The sequence below is a fragment of the Corylus avellana genome, chromosome 8 (assembly GCF_965113065.1).
Source record: "Corylus avellana chromosome 8, dhCorAvel1.hap1.2, whole genome shotgun sequence".
NCBI lineage: Eukaryota > Viridiplantae > Streptophyta > Magnoliopsida > Fagales > Betulaceae > Corylus > Corylus avellana.
In genome coordinates, this window is record NC_142497.1 from 22655972 (window position 1) to 22672591 (window position 16620).

The window sequence follows — 16620 nt, forward strand, 5'->3', positions numbered from 1 at the left end:
TTCACTAATAAACTCCATGCTCACGTAATACAACTTTTCTTTACAATTAATGGGATTATATATATATATATATATATATATATATATATATATATATATATATAACCCATTATCCTCCACCACCACCACTTGATATCTTGTTATTAATGTTAAAAAACCAAGTTTACAACGATTTGTCCCCATTTAGATAAAAACAATAAATGTAAACTTCAAATTCTTATATATATATATATTTGATGAGCGTTTATTTATAGGAAAATGATTGAATTATTACAATTTTTACTACAATTTTCTTTGAAACTACTTGACAATTCATATGCAGTGCGGTCAGGGGTGGAACTAAAATGTTTAGTTTGGAGGACAAAAAAAAAAAAAAAAAAACTTGTGGGGGTGTAAGTTAATTTTTAAAGGTATAGTTTTTTAAAAAATAAAATAAAATTGGGGGACCACCCTATGGCTTGTGGGGGGTTGGGCTCCCCCAAGCCAAGGGGTGGCTCCGTCCCTGACTGACTGACCGCGACTTCGAACACAATTAAATTTAGAATGTATTTTGAAAATACAAGCATTTTTTTTTCTTAATTTACTAATTAGATTATACGCAACGATTAGGACATGTTATCGCAAATATGTATAATTATTAGCGATGACATGAGGTAGTTGTCGTCGATACTTTACATATCACTGACAAACATGACGTATCATCGTGTGTATATATACATGACGTATCATTGTGTATATATATATATATATATATATATATATATATATATATTATTTGCATAAATTATCCGAAGATATGATTTGTGGGTTGATAATCACAATTATAATCTTCTTCTTTTTTCAAAAAAAAAAAAAAAAAAATCCTAACATAAAATCATTGGTTAGAGTTAGGATCCAAAACGGCATTAGAAATTTGGGCAGAGGGAATGAATTTGAATTGATAATCAAAGGGATTGACAGCTGCTGCTCCACAGTCCACACGCTAGGGTTGCAGAAAACAGTCGGTGGACCTTGGGCTCTTGGGCCTACAGTGATGGAAAAAAACTGGTAAAAGCCGAAAGCCGAAGATAAGTGAAAGGGTGCAAAGATATATATATGATGATGACATCCCAGTGAGATGGGTCCCAACTCCTTTGACAAACTGTAGTTTTAGTCGCCGACAAGATATCGATCTGGAGCGTAGATTTCTGACAGACGGTGCGTGATGGATGCTACTCTTCCCATTCCGCCGATCACTCTCTCGCTCTTGGATTCCCACGAAGATAGATAGGTAAGTAGGTAACCTTCGTTTTCCATTTCTTTTTGCTATGCTCTACTCTACTCTACTCTACTCAGATAACCATCAGAAAAATATATGGTGCTAGCCTGCCGTGGAAGACGACACGCAAATCCTAGTACAGTAAAACGCATTGAATTTTTTGATTCTTGGGAATTTTCCACCATAATTTCATGGAATTGAATTTGAACAGAGATGAAATTTTGGGTTTTGAAGTGTAGGGACAGCTTGACTTGGTCTATACACATGGACGTGCCTGCCAACTTGTCCATACACCTCGAGACTCCATCTTTTTTTTTTTTTTTTAAGAGAAAAATGTAGTTTATCCATTAAGTTTTAGAGATTTTTTAATTTTAATCTCAAAATTTAAAAATTGACAATCTATCATCATGAAGTTTCAAAAATTGACAATTTAAACTCTCTATTTAATTTTTTCGTCTAAATTGATGAAAATCTATGAAATTACATCATTACCTTCAGACTTTTTTAAAAAAATTTCCGTCCAATTTAACGGAAATTAGTAACGAAAGGTTTCAACTTTAAATTGCCAATTTTTGAAACTTCATGGAGTAGATTGACAATTTTTGAACTTTTGGGTTAAAATTGAAAAACCTTTAAAACTTCATAGGGATAAATTGCATTTAAAAAAAAAAAAAAAATTATTTCTTGATACAAAATTAAAAAATTAAAATTAATGAATCTGTTTAATTAAATAAATCAAGTTATTTATATCTAAACTTGACATGAACTAGTAACAGTTATAACACAACCCGTAAACTGTACATAACTCTAATTAAATAAATTGAATTATATTTAACTTCTAATAAACAAACAAATAAGTCACTGGCTCTGGCTGGGTTGTGTTGGACCGATGGAGTCAGATACAAGCAGACAATAGGAAAAGAGAAAGTTCAAGACGGTAAATGCGAGGTTTGGCATGATTATATGATGATTGAGGGCATATTTATCGTTGGAGAGTTGATGGGAAATGATGATGATCATCATCAGCGAAACGCAACGATCAATCAGTCAATTTGTTTTCAAAGTGTCAAAAGCAGACAGCTAGCGATCAATCAGTAATCAGTTTTAGCCGTCTCTTGCGTGCACAAAGTGGCAAAGCCATATGCCACGCTTTTGGGGTATAGCAACTTGTTTTTCAAGCCAAACATGCTTATATGTATGTCATATGCATCTACGTACCCGTCTTTCTAACAAGTCAGAGTCAGAGCCAGAGTTGTCTTTGACAACGAATTTTGAGAGAAAAAAAGAAATAAAAAATTAATTGATGTGATATAAAATAAAAATGAATTTTAAATTTTAATTTTTTATAAGAAAAAAGTAAAAATGCTTGTTCGTTAATGCATAAAAATGATATATATATATATATATATATATATATATATATGAAATGTAGTTATTTATATAAAGCCCTTTGGTTCATATCTTAATTTTTTCATGTACACACCGGATACAAACGAGAGTATCATGCGTTGCTAATTTATTAGTTTAGATTTTTTTTGTGTTAGTGAGACGGATTTAAGAGGAACTGGCAGTGGCCCTGGTTCCCCCAAATTATAAGAAAAAAAAAAAAAAAAATTAAGGTATTATTTGCTAATTGGTTCCTCCCCAAAAAAATAATTTGGCCTTGGGTCTCCTCCAAACTCAAAGCTAACTCCATCCCTGGTTAGTACAACGGATATTTATAGGAGTGACTCCCACTTTATAAAACATGGTTTCTAACTTATTGAAATACCCCCACTAGTCTGAAAATATGCTTCAAACACAAATTATTATTATTATTTCTATTCAAATAAGGGGAAGTGGGTTACAGGAATCGAAAACGCAAATCACTTAAATGCAATTGGACCTAGCTAGTTATCTAAACTCAGGCTGAGCTTTAAGTGAGCCTGAAGTTGGTGGAACCCTCTCTCTCTCTCTCTCTCTCTCTCTCTCTCTCTCTCATTTTAAATCCATCCAAAATCAAACATTGGGCCCAAGAAGAAATCGATTGCTGCCCAAGCAGGAAGATGGGGCATGCTGTGTCACCCATTAGGCTTGGAGTTGAATAGAAAGATCCATGGATGCTTAAAAGCTGGTCTGTAAGGATCTCAAACGTCAGAAGAGGTCATGTTTCCATAGCAACACTGCAAAGTTTGGTTGTTGGGTTACACTATCTTTATGGGTCTTCTGACTAACCAATGGATGAAAGAAAAGAGAAAAATAAAATTATTATGAGATCGTCGACAGCAGGATTCGAACCTGCGCAGGCATAGCCCAACAGATTTCGAGTCTGTCTCCTTAACCACTCGGACATATCGACGACTGCCTCTAAGGTCGATCAATAACCATTTTTAACTCATTGTGAGGTTAATCGAAGAAGCCCTGAATCTATTTGCTAGGAAAAAAAAAAACATAATTGTTTTTCTAGACTTCAAAATTTTCGTTTTCATTACCTTCAATAAAAAAGAAATAGTTTAAACAATTTATTTTTTCCCCAAAAGCTCTCTTTATCTAATTCCATAAAAAATAAAAGGTCAAAATATGATTTCATTCTTTAAATTGTGTCAGATTTTGATTTTGTCTGTGTTCCCTTAGTTGCCTTATCATTACTATATGAACGATATTTGATAGAATAATGATATAAGGAGGATCAGAATCTCCTACCATCCTCCCAAATGTGACATAATATTTAAAATTACCATTAAATTTGAGATAATTATTATTAAATTTTGATCTATTAGTGATTTTAAGTGTCACATCACATTTCGGAGGACTCTAAAAAGACTCTAGTCCTTCGTATATCATTACTCTATTTGACAATATGATTTTTATTTTTTTTTTTGCACGTATTATGTTAAAGGATGTTAAAGGATGTACCGGGCATCAGCATGGTAAGTATTATAATGGTTTCTATTAATTTTATTTCAAAAAAATACTAAATTTACGGAGGACTCTAAAAAGACTCTAGTCCTTCGTATATCATTACTCTATTTGACAATATGATTTTTTTTTTTTTTTTTTTTTTTGCACGTATTTTGTTAAAGGATGTACCGGGCATCAGCATGGTAAGTATTATAATGGTTTCTATTAATTTTATTTCAAAAAAATACTAAATTTACGGAGGACTCTAAAAAGACTCTAGTCCTTCGTATATCATTACTCTATTTGACAATATGATTTTTTTTTTTTTTTTTTTTTTTTTGCACGTATTTTGTTAAAGGATGTACCGGGCATCAGCATGGTAAGTATTATAATGGTTTCTATTAATTTTATTTCAAAAAAATACTAAATTTATATATCTCCATAATTTCTCCCGGGCTTGGCCTTAGACAGATAAATTTCCACCATTCAAAAAACTTGGGTGGCATGTGAATGTACCATGTATACATTTACACTGATGTATCATCATACATACTTGAAATTATTTTTCATAATTAAGAAATTAATGATACACCACAAACAGGATTCATTTTCTTTGTCAAGTACCAACTCGCTATTTTATAGTTGCCTTAACTGAACACTGCAAATATACACAAGCTAGGTAGATCTCTAGTAAATAGAGAGGAACAGTGAAGCCACCATGTTCATTTGTTGCATCCATGATGTTATGGCTGATGTTATTCTTGCTGCTAATGCCAGCATTCCTGTCTCAAAACAATCTGGATGGATAGGATTTGTTTTCCCTTTTTGTATGGTATGCAGGGATACACTGATACAGCCTTCGAGCACAGCAGTGCCTTTATAAGCCTTGCATATATAGCTTACAAAGTTTTCGTAATCCTGCAGCCAGAGAAATATATCATTTCTAAAAGATAGCAATAACGGTTAAATAACAAGAATTTAATAAGTTGCAGATACCCTAGTTCAAAAATGATGTGTACATGTGCATATGTCCTAGAAATAGAAATCCATTCATTATATGCATATGGCCTTGGTGAATGATATTAGAAAACAGTAGACATTTCACTATGATATAGTCAAAAGAACAAACCTCATAGAGTGGTTCTCCATTCACAACTACCCACGGCACATACTCATGAGGAGGCTCAAGGGAATTTGTTTCAGCTGCATACTGTAATTCAAGCTGCATAAAGAAATACAAATCCAATTATAAACCCAACCAATTATAGATTGAGAAAATTTTGGCTTTCGATAAACTATTACATAAGCAACAAAAGGTTCAAGGAAAAAAAATGGTGCGACTGGTTTGATTTCAGTGAAGAACAATAGCACATATTCATGAATGAGGAGGCAACCACAATCGCCCAAACAAAACAAAACAAAATTCAAGTCCCATCTCAAAGATGGCATGATTTTACAAACAATCAAATGTCAGAAAAGTCAGTTTTAGTGTTCAATCAATTCAAGGTAATTGCACTCCATTCAAGAAACTCTTTTTTTGGAGTTATGCTATTCATTATTCTAGTTATGACAATAAATATACAAGTATTTGGTGGTTGTGCAACCTCCAACTGTTTCCTGACCGTGTTATAAATTAAGTTCATATGAATGCAGACGCAATAGCAGACCATAGTGTTAGCTAAATCCAATTTCACCAAGCCCATTAAAGGTTAGCCTTTTTCTTTCCCCACTTACTTCACTATCACTCACTCTTATTTTACTACAAATGAAAAACCAAATAGTTTAAGGACTGATAAAAAAAATTTGACATGATTCCAAACTCTTGTTAGCCGGAAACTTTCTCTCATCTATGTTCCTATGACAGGTCACCTTGCATGTACTTGCATACACAGATCTTACAGCTCCTTGGACGAATCAAGAAAACAAATAAATATTCTGTCTGTAAGGTAGATCTAACAAGAAAGAATTCATGCAAAAAATGCATTGCGACAGAATATACCTCTCCTGTGATAATCTAAACTACAAGTCTGCAAGAGAAGTTAGTAGGCTAGCAATTATACTGAAAATTAATGGCCATAGCGCTTTTACTTCAGTGGAGATTATTCTATACTAAGTGATCACATAATAACTACTCCACTTGATGTATGCCCAATAAGGCTATACATTACTTAAATAAGGTGTCTTGATTCAGGTAAGTAGACAATATTCAGTTATTCTCCATAGGATAATCTGTGGTTTTCGTATAATTCAGTTTACTACACAAAGTTGGTATAAATGGTACAATCAACTGTAACTTCACAAAGACAACTCATACAACTTGAGGACCATTAATTCCAAAGAGAAAACCAACCTCTTTCCCGTATCCGCTGCTATAGCAATCTGCAATGGGTTTTGAATCCAAGTTCAATTTATCAAAACATGATTCCCACTCAGGGTATTTGTGTTCATAGGCCAAAGTCTCGACGCAATTAATAAAAGGAAAATGCTCGCTCTGCAAAACACGGAGGTGAATGAAAACATAGCACCACACTTGCATGTTATATAAAACTCTGAAAACTGACCAAACAACTCCACAATCTTAAGAACTTCCATTTTTTCTAAGCTTGAACTAGGACACATAATTTCATCAATACAAAGAATTCTAACACAAATACATGAATTTAACATAATGAAATATCATGAAATTCTATACATGCTTCTTTCTTTTTTCTTTTTCTTTTTTTTTTTTTTCTTTTTTTTTTTCACAATTATCCGCATGACTTTCACAAAGACTACAAGAATGTGCACACACCATCATCTGAAAATGAGCTTAGCACAATTAATTTAGCAATGGGTTCCTCTAAATTCTCCCAATTTTTTATTTTTACTGAGTTAGAGTCGGTAACAAATTCTTTACTTTACCAGTTCAGGCCAGGCATGGATTGCACAGGCTTCCACAGTGTTCAGTAAGCATTCAGATGGGCCGTGCTGCAATCATAATCAAACAAAAGCCATCAATTTGTTGAATCAAAGAAAACCCCACATAGTAAATTAGAGAAAGAAACAAAGGGAAGAGTACTCACCTGGCAATCGAAGGTGTCGTTGCCTCTGAGTTTGGCGTTACCCCAAGGAACGAGTTTGAGATCGACGACAGAGATGAGGTCAGTTTCGAAGAGCTGGGTCAGGTAGTTGACGATGAAGTTGGCGCTGTAGGGGCACAGGGATTCATAGTATAGACCCAACGAAACTTTCTGAGAATTCGATGGTAAAATTCTTGAAGCTGAGGAAGATGTGAACAAGAAGAAGAACATTAGAAAGAGGGTAGTTACAGGACGACAAGCCATTGGAGACAAGCTTTAAGGTTTGTGAGATTTTTAGGATTGTGGATCAGAGAAGGAAAGGGTTGGTTTTGAGCCGTTCTTGCACCTGAAAGCGGAGAAGATAAGGCAGAATGGATCTATATTAACGGTCAAACCTCCTGAAACTAGAATGCATTTGCCCTCAAAGTTTGTCTATGTTCGAAGCGGTGGGAATATTGGGGGACCAGAAGCTGCTTGCCTGCACCCTGTTATACACAATTTGTCACATTCCTCATCAAAGCCTGACTTGAGCCAAGTGCTCTTATACACATCTCGTGGGTTATAAGATTAGATGTTCCACAATTTTTCTGTCCGGTCATTAAGAAATTACACATTTAGCTTTAATAATAATCATAATAATAATAATAATAATAAACCATAGCTATAGTGTGGTGATTGGCCACCCGGTACCATTTTTTTTCTTCTAATTTTTGTTCTTTTATAATTTTGTAGTCATATGATGACCCATGGAGAAGTTATTTATCACAACCTCAAACCTTATAGACTAACTTTACAATTTTTCCTAATTGTTTGACGGGTCACGTGACTAAGTGAAAAAACAGCTCAAGTTTATGAGCTTCAAATAGTAATTACCAAATATTTACCTCGCTGAAAAAGGTTTTTATTTTTTTTCCTTTCTTTGTCAGGGTATGGATCCCTAAGAAAAGTAGAAAGAGACCCTAGAAGGTGAATTGAATTGATATTCACTATACCTAAAGGAGATTCACCTCGGGTTTACAGACATTAGCTACCACAAATACATAGGTAAGAATCACATTTGCAATGCATTGAATTTTTAAGCTGTACCACGCTTTGATTAATAAAATAAACTTTATGGTAACTTATTAGCAGAATAGCAGGGGTGGTAAGGTACTTTTGAAACCTCCTACTATGGGAAAGTGTTGGCCTCCAACGTGGAAAACATATCAGCAGTGAAATGTTTACGAATTTAGAATCGGGAATAAAAGGCAAAAGGTCCAAAGCCACCATTTTGAATGTTATATACATCATTTTGCCCATTTTAACTTAGAGCTTAATTAGTATTGCGTTTGAGAAATATAACTTTTAAGTCAAAATAACGTTTTTGGCAAAAAGCTTCATTTTTAAGCTTTTACCAAAAGTATTTTAACAATTTTTAGACTTTTTGAACAATTAAAAGCGTTTTTAATTTTTTTACCAAACGAATACTTTTTTTTTTATCAAACCGACTTTTTGAGTGCTAAAAGCACTTTTAGGCCTCTCAAATGCAATCTCAAACATGCCCTTAGGCCCATTTGTTAAAGCACTTGAAAATGTTTTCAGTTGACTAGAGGAAAATAACATTCATAAAACGTAAAATGATTCACTCTTTTTATTTACATAAACTATTTTACACCGCTCCCCCACAATCCCAGACAGTCAATTGTGAGAGGGCCCCTCATGGAGCCTACTACCCAAGCTAGATGGGTCCTTGCATTGTTTACTTGACACCTGGAGCGGCACTCAAATAAATCCTTTGCTCTTCAAACTCTCAACAGCTTCCTTGATAATTTGTTCCATCGGAATGAATTGTAAGCCCAAGTCCATCAGCTTCTTGGATCCAAGCGGCGTCCTCAACAACCCAGGTTGGGTATCCATAGGCAACCTACATATAAAGGGACATCATACCTTCAGCAATTCATACAACCATTTACTTCAATTGCATTTAAGTTATAAAAATAAAATATCCACCAAGCAGATGCGACAATGTTCCGAAGATTGAAAATCAGAAATCAAATCAAGATTTGGAAAACCAACCAAATATATCAAAAAATAAATTATTGACTGGAAATTCTAAAATCAATGATTTATGGCAGCACAAAGAGAACTTAAATAAGCTAGTGAAGGATGGAACATCATTAAGAGGCAAGAAGAAAAGATGCATCAGTCGGCCTCTAGAGATCCAACCCCACCCAATCCAAGGATTGGAGTGAGATTGGGTACCTTAAGAAATGCTGAAATTGAATTAGTGGAAAAAAAAAAAAAAATCCTACCAGATTTACGAACTATCAAAAATGTTAAAATCAAAACAAAATAAAAGGTACATTTTTATGGTACTTCCTATAGCAGACACTTCAGTATCAATGCTAAATTCAATACAGCTAATTGAACAAATGGTAGTTAGATATTATTTATCATCGTAATTATCCATAGAATGCAATCCACTATATTGTGGATTTTAAGGTTCTGATGCTGTTTTTATGGTTATCAGCTTTCTAGATTACAAGACAAGACATGTACATAGTTCCTGTTTCAAATCCATTTGCAGTAGCAGGAAGCCAAATTTATTACCTTGGCACCTTATATTCGGGGTAAAGTTCGGCAACCTTTGCCACAAAATCACCATAATGAGATATAGCTTCAACACACAAGTGCCTTCCAGATGCTGTTTTGTTCTCATACACCAAGATATGTGCTAGGGCTACATCTTTAAAATGCACAGATCCCATAAAGAAGTTCTCATATGTTTCAGTGCACCCTGCAGCAAGGATATTATAGCATCATTAGTGCTTTTATTGCCCTAAATATCAAAAACTTAGACTTGAGAAAATTACAATTCCACAAAATTTTCAAAGTCAGGATGAAAGTCAACCCTTTAGAATGACTTGATCACATTCAAAAGAATAGTTGTTTTTACTACGGGGCTTCTCTGAGGATCTAGGCTTGTATGATTAATTTCTTCTTTAGTTCCTGCTCTCTAGGAGTGGCTCATCATCTGGGGCATGCCCCTTAACCTTCAGGTCTTTTTGTTACTCTTTGAAATTAATATTCACTTATCCAAAAAAAATAAAAAGTAGAGGAAATTACAAATCCACAAGAATCAACTATAATAAAAAGTCAGTGAGCTCGTGGAGTATCCTCAGAGTCACAGACTTCATCCAATTAGAGGGGAGACGGGTTTTGCAACATAGACCCAGATAGGACTCATCTTCTATATAAAGGGGGAATGACAAAACTTGTTGAAAGCTTTCACTACTGTGATTGCCTGCTGCTTATTTATTGGCATGCATTTTCTTTAACATCTTTCCTTTCAGCATGGCTACTTCCAGCCCAGAGAACAGCAAAGGGTGGGATGCTTTTGACAACCCATGGAGTACCTAAAGTGAAACCCTTATGGACATAAATTCCCAAGACACACCTAGGGTAGCCATGAGATGAAGAGAGTAGCATATCACTGCATTTATATGACCCTAAATATGATATAAAAAGAATTAAATAAAGATTTTTTACAGTGCAGAATCTCAGAACTTTATTTAAGGTCAGCCACTTGATTTCTATTCCTCATTCTACTCAAGCCTTAATCATACGGAAGCCCAAACAAAGAAAGGACCAAGAAAACCTTCATTTTATATCGTGCTAATATAAAATGACATAAACTTCAAACTACTCTGGCCAGTAAAAAGTTCTTCAAAGTAAAAAACTTGTAACTTTCTTTGCAGGCCTAAGACTCCTTTGATTTTCAGTTTGCTAATTCAAGTAGAAGTTACGAAACGCCACAGTTAACTTAAAAGATATAAGGACATTTATTCAATTGATCAAAACCCCACCTCCTATTACAGCAAAGCATCACGATTTATATAATCACAGGAGAGGGCGTATCATGCAGAAAGAGCATTACCCTGGAGAAGGCGGACAAGCATTAACATGCTTGCATTGAGTCTGGGAGGAATCACAGGACCCATCACCGTCCCAGGATTCACCACCACCACATCCAAACCCTTCTCTTTCGCAAAATCCATTGCCGCTTTCTCTGCTAGTGTTTTAGAAAGTGGATACCATAACTACACCACAAACCAAACAAACACAAGCATCAGTATTATACTCTAAAACAAATACGCCTAAACCCTACACAAAATTGAAGTGCATTTTGCATATATACTACTATTGGGACACTACTCACTCCGTTCTGCTTGCAGTACTCAATGTCAGTCCAGCAACCCTCAGCCTTGACGACGTCTCCAGGCCAACTAGGGCTCGGAGTAATAGCTGAAATCGACGATGTCACTACCACGCGGCTCACCGCAGCTTCCTTCGCCGCCGTCAGCACATTTATAGTTCCCTTGATCGCCGGGTCCAGAAGTTGCTTCTACAAAAGGCGCCAAAATGGTTCAACGATTAAATTTACTATTTCTCATCGATTTAGGCTTATGTATACATTTATACGTGGTATGAAATTATTTAAAAATAAAATAAAATAAAAACCTCGGGATCTTGGACTTGATCGACGATGCAGGGAGAGGCGAGGTGGAAGACTCCGGCGCAGCCATTGACGGCGGATAAGATGGAGCCGTAGTCAAGGAGATCGATCTGGAAGAGACGAAGGCGGGTCTCTGCGCCTTCTAGGGCTTCTAGGTGCTTCGTTTCACTCTCGTCCTCTGCAAATAGGGAACGAATTTAAGCGGGGAGATGGCATTTCCGTAGATAAATGCAAGAGTAAGCGCCATTTTTTGAAACGAAAGATAAAAGAGTGTGAAGTAACTGAGATCTTGGACGGTGGCGTGGACGGTGTAGCCACGGTCGAGAAGGAGACGGACGAGCCAGGATCCAATGCAGCCGCTGCCTCCGGTGACGCACACCGCTTCACCCTTCTTCGCCATCCCACTCTCTCCGCTCACTGAACTGGTTAAAGTGCCTACAGTACGGAGTACATTTTGATAGACTAGGCGGATCGTTCTAGATTTTAGGTACGTGGCAAGCTATGACGTATCCACAATAGCTACAGGCCGTTTATTTAGATCAACGGATCAAAAATAGCCACATACAACACTACCTCAGCAATCCATGTGAATGAATTAAAAAATCCTCAAAACTCCGAAATGCCAGACTTTGGTGTTACGCTTGAACAGACCCTTCCTCCAGCACCCGTATCTTCTCGTCCCCCAAGGTTGAATTTAAAGGGTATAGAGGTGAAATGGATTGGATTAATTAGTCTATATTTTGATTTGTTGTATTTAATGGTGTTTAAATAACGTAGTAATATATTTACCATCTCGTAAGCAATTGAACATCTTAATTTCAAATGAAATAGACACCATTTATTTCATTGTTAGGATTTAAAATTGGTGCATTTAAATGCATTAACTTAAACTCATGATAGTGAAATAAATACTTTTCATATATAAGATTTAGGACCTAGTTAGGCTAAGAAATTGTATCATGCTCTTATTCAATAACTCTAAGGTACTTATAGAAGACACCTAAAAGCATCTCTAACAATAAGAGTTATTTTAGTTACTTAAAAACTCTTATCTTTTATTTTATCAACTCATTTTTTAATATAGACTCAGCAGTTGACAAGCTATTCTCTTTAAATGATATTTTTTTAATAAAGAGAAATGAGAGAAAGAGAAAGAGAAAATAATATTAAAAAAAAAAAAATCCTACAAGTTACTACAGTGAACTTTCAAATATGAAAGTATTTAAAAGTTCACTATAACAAATTGTTTGGAAAATTTTCATTTAGAAAGGACTACTCGAGGATGAAAATAATACATAACAACTAAATTTAACTTAAAATGCTTGTTTGAAGGTCTTGCTAGAGATGCTCTTACAAGTTCTAGGGATAATTAGGAAAGATATCCCCAATTTTTTACATGTAGAAGGAAAGACACTACCTTACAAATAAGATTACATTATTTTGAGAAGTAAGATACTCCTTATATTTTCCTAATAGACTACATTATTTGAAAGGAAAAATATTTTATTGTTGCTAATGAACATACTTTATTTTTGCCAATATAAGCTGTCTTGCCAATTGAGCTGGAATGATAACATGGTGCGGCGTGCGGCAGTCAAGAAATAAATCCTCTTCTCTTTAAACTCTCAAGAGTGTCCTTGATAATTTGCTCCACGGGAATGAATTGTAAACCCAAGTCCCTAAGCTTCTTGGATCCAAGCGTTGCCTTCGACAACCTAGGTTGGGTATCCTTAGGCAACCTACATATACAGAATGTCAGTCCAGCATATACAGCAACCTACTTTGGCAACTACTTCTATTGCATTTAAGTTCTAAAATTTCCATAGAGCAGATATATCCACGTGGCCACAAGTTTCCTGACTGGAAAATCTAAAATTAATGGGGCATGGCAGCACAAAGAGAACTTGAATAAGCCTGTGAAAGATGGAACATCATCATGAGGCAAGAATAAAAGTCTCATCACTTGGCCTCTACAGAGCCAACCCCATCCAGTCCAAGGATTGGAGCGAGATTTGGTGGGGTGAACCCAAGGAAAAAACTAAAGTTGAACTTAATAAAGCTCGTTTGACAAATGGTAGTTTAGATATGTTCTCCGTCATTAAGCATTATAAGCTCTAGATCACAATTATCCTTGGAATGAAATTCAAGTCCATCGTATTGCGGACTTATGGTTCTAATGCTATTTTTATGGTTATCAGATGTTCAAGTCTATATACAAGACATGTATAGAGTGGCTGCTTCAAATCTAATCGCAGTAGCAGGAAGTAAAATTTATTACCTTGGCACCTTATATTCAGGGTAAGGTTCAGCAATCTTTGCTACAAAATCACCATAATTCGAAATAGATTCAACACACAAGTGCCTTCCAGTTGCTGATTTGTTCTCATACACCAAGATATGTGCTAGGGCTACATCTTTAAAATGCACAAATCCCATAAAAGGGTCCTCAGGTGCTTCAGTGCGCCCTGCAGCAAGGATAAAATAGAATCATTAGTGCTTTTATTAGCTCTAAATATCAGAAACTTAAACTTGAAATGTCACAGACTACATCCAGTCAAAGATGTGACAGGGTTTTTGCAACATCGACCCAGATAGCGCTCATCTTCTATATAAATAGAATGACAAAACTTGTTGAAAGCTTACACTACCGCAATTTTGTCTGCTGCTTATTACTTGGCATGGATTGTCTTTAGCTTCTTTCACTTTTAGCATGGCTACTTCCCAACCCCGGGAATAGCAGAGGGTAACATGCTTTGGACAAGCCAAGGAGTAGCTATAATGAAACCTCTATGGACATAAATTCTCAAGACCAACCTACGGTAGCCAAGAGATGAAGGGAGTAGCATATAACTGCACACCTGCAGAAGGCAAGGACTGTCCCTTTTTCCAAGCTTGGGACTACCCATGTATATGACCCTAAATATGAGATTAAAAGTATTAAATGAATACTTGTTTTGAAGAATGTTAACAAACTTAACTTAAATTCTTAAAAATTCATTTAAGGCAGCGGTTTGATTTATATTCCTTGTCCCACTCAAGCCCTAATCATATGGAGACTTGACCAAAGAACAGAGGAAGACACCATGATATTATGAGGGTAACATAAAATGAAGAAAACTTATAATCACAACGGTCACTAAAAAATCTTCCAAGTAACAAAGTTTTTAACTCTCTGAGCAAGCCTAACACCCCGTTGAGTTCTAGTTTGGTGATTCAAGTTGTAGTTAGAAATATAAGTACCATAAGTTTATAACAATATAGTGATCATTGCACAAATAAAGCACTACCCTGGAGAAGGCTACCGAACAATAACATGCTTCCGTTGATTCTAGGAGGAATAACAGGGCCCAACACCAACCCACGGTTCACCACCACCACATCCAAACCGTTCTCTTTGGAAAAATCCCAAGCTGCTTTCTCGGCTAGTGTTTTAGAAATCGGATACCAGAACTACACCAGAAAACAAGCAAACAAAATTGTCATTAGCGTTTGTAACATCCTATGTATGATTCAGACATTCAGTCCACGTCGATGCAATGCCCGATAACCCAATCGGGAGTACCACAATTATACTCTTAACAAATTGGTAAAAAGCTACACAAATGGACGTGCATTTTGCATATAATACGATAGGGCCACTCACTCCCTTCTTCTTGCAGTCCTCAATGTCGGTCCAGTAATCCTCAGCCTCGACAACGTCGTCTCCCCAATTAGGGCTCGTAGTCATGGCCAGCATCGATGATGTCACCACTACACGGCTCACCCCAGCTTCCTTCGCCGCCGTCAGTACATTTATAATTCCCTTGATCGCCGGGTCCAGAAGTTGTTTCTACAAGAGCCATCAATTATATATATTTTTTTAGAATATTGGTCAAATCATAAAATTCACAATTTATCATCCACTAAACGTTTAGGAAAATTAGTAGTTGTTGTGTAAAAATTGAAAAACAAATAAAAAAACCTCGGGATCTTGGACTTGCTCGATGGTGCTGGGAGAGGCGAGGTGGAAGACTCCGACGCAGCCATTGAGGGCGGAGACGATGGAGCCGTAGTCAAGGAGATCGATCTGGAAAAGACGGAGGCGAGTCTCAGCGCCTTCTAGAGCTTCTAGGTGCTTCGTTTCGCTCTCGTCCTCTGCAAAAAGGGAACGAATTTAAGCGGGGGGATGGCATTTCCGTAGATAAATGCAAGAGTAAGCGCCATTTTTTAAACGAAAGATAAAGAGTGTGAACTAACTGAGATCTTGGACGGTGGCGTGACGGTGTAGCCACGGTCGAGAAGGAGACGGACGAGCCAGGATCCAATGCAGCCGCTGCCTCCGGTGACACACACCACCTCACCCTCCGTCGCCATCCCACTCTCTCGGCTCACTGAAGTGTTGGGACTCAGGGCTGGGTTCGGATTTTGGTGCGCACTGCGCGGCAAGATAGGAATGCTGTAGTGGGAGTAGCGGTTTTCTTTATTTATTTGTCCGAGAATATAATATTGGTGTTTTTTTATTTTTTTCAAAAGGGATAAGGGGCTAAATTAGGCCGAAATAGAGGAAATTCGTAGATACTCTTGGACAATCCAAATTTATAACCTCATTTCTCTAGATTTGGTTGAGGTGGTAACAAAAAATTACAGTATACCTTTTGTAGTTTTTCAATGTGTAACTATAGTCTATATTCGTCACTCCTAGTCCCATTTCCAAAGTATGACATGATTTCTCAATAAAAAAATTAATCTTCATATACTAAATGTTATGGTTTTACGCTAGCTTATAAAAAATGAGAATAATGGTGGTGTCTGGCAAACAACATGGCTTTGACACGGCACTGTGCTACGCTTTGGCAAATCTACTACATATCTGATGTAGACCTTGGTTTTCTCTAAAGTCTACTCTGACTATGAGTGATATAACGGACCTTAACTGCTATTTGAAAATT

At 36.2% G+C, this 16620-nt stretch overlaps 2 protein-coding genes, 1 non-coding gene and 1 pseudogene across 5 annotated transcripts; all 4 read right to left on the reverse strand.

Annotated features, from left to right (window-relative positions):
- Positions 1-3514: 3514 nt before the first annotated feature.
- On the reverse strand, positions 3515-3596 carry TRNAS-CGA (transfer RNA serine (anticodon CGA)). Its single transcript has one exon. It is a non-coding gene; the product is annotated as a tRNA-Ser (tRNA).
- A 1042-nt stretch (positions 3597-4638) lies between these two features.
- Positions 4639-7715, reverse strand: LOC132164595 (Thioredoxin superfamily protein). Of its 2 annotated transcripts, XM_059575132.2 has the most exons (5): positions 7201-7715; positions 7040-7105; positions 6489-6629; positions 5268-5360; positions 4639-5056 (listed from the first exon to the last, which is right to left on the reverse strand). In XM_059575132.2, exons 1-5 carry the CDS (start codon positions 7459-7461, stop codon positions 4826-4828), a joined length of 792 nt encoding a protein of 263 aa, XP_059431115.2. In that variant the 5' UTR covers positions 7462-7715; the 3' UTR covers positions 4639-4825. The 2 variants fall into 2 exon arrangements, with proteins under 2 accessions (XP_059431115.2, XP_059431116.2); XM_059575133.2 differs by lacking the exon at positions 6489-6629.
- Positions 7716-8760: 1045 nt separating this feature from the next.
- Positions 8761-12165, reverse strand: LOC132164028 (NAD(P)-binding Rossmann-fold superfamily protein). Its single transcript, XM_059574435.2, has 6 exons — positions 11975-12165; positions 11698-11870; positions 11396-11581; positions 11114-11276; positions 9787-9973; positions 8761-9100 (listed from the first exon to the last, which is right to left on the reverse strand). Exons 1-6 carry the CDS (start codon positions 12090-12092, stop codon positions 8959-8961), a joined length of 969 nt encoding a protein of 322 aa, XP_059430418.2. The 5' UTR covers positions 12093-12165; the 3' UTR covers positions 8761-8958.
- An 808-nt stretch (positions 12166-12973) lies between these two features.
- LOC132164305 (cinnamoyl-CoA reductase 1-like) lies at positions 12974-16099 on the reverse strand (annotated as a pseudogene). Its single transcript, XR_015913051.1, has 6 exons — positions 15929-16099; positions 15654-15826; positions 15336-15521; positions 14980-15142; positions 13971-14157; positions 12974-13431 (listed from the first exon to the last, which is right to left on the reverse strand). The product of XR_015913051.1 is annotated as a cinnamoyl-CoA reductase 1-like (transcript).
- Positions 16100-16620: the final 521 nt, after the last annotated feature.

Coding starts and splice junctions, on each gene's coding strand:
- LOC132164595 (XM_059575132.2), bottom strand. CDS start 7,461: ATGGCTTGTCGTCCTGTAACTACCCTCTTTCTAATGTTCTTCTTCTTG. Junction 6,630..7,039: donor TCCATGCCTGGCCTGAACTG/GTAAAGTAAAGA, acceptor CGTGTTTTGCAG/AGCGAGCATTTTCCTTTTAT. Junction 5,057..5,267: donor ATGGAGAACCACTCTATGAG/GTTTGTTCTTTT, acceptor CTCTGGCTGCAG/GATTACGAAAACTTTGTAAG.
- LOC132164028 (XM_059574435.2), bottom strand. CDS start 12,092: ATGGCGAAGAAGGGTGAAGCGGTGTGCGTCACCGGAGGCAGCGGCTGC. Junction 11,277..11,395: donor AGTACTGCAAGCAGAACGGA/GTGAGTAGTGTC, acceptor TTTGTGGTGTAG/TTATGGTATCCACTTTCTAA. Junction 9,974..11,113: donor GCTTGTCCGCCTTCTCCAGG/GTAATGCTCTTT, acceptor TCCTTGCTGCAG/GGTGCACTGAAACATATGAG.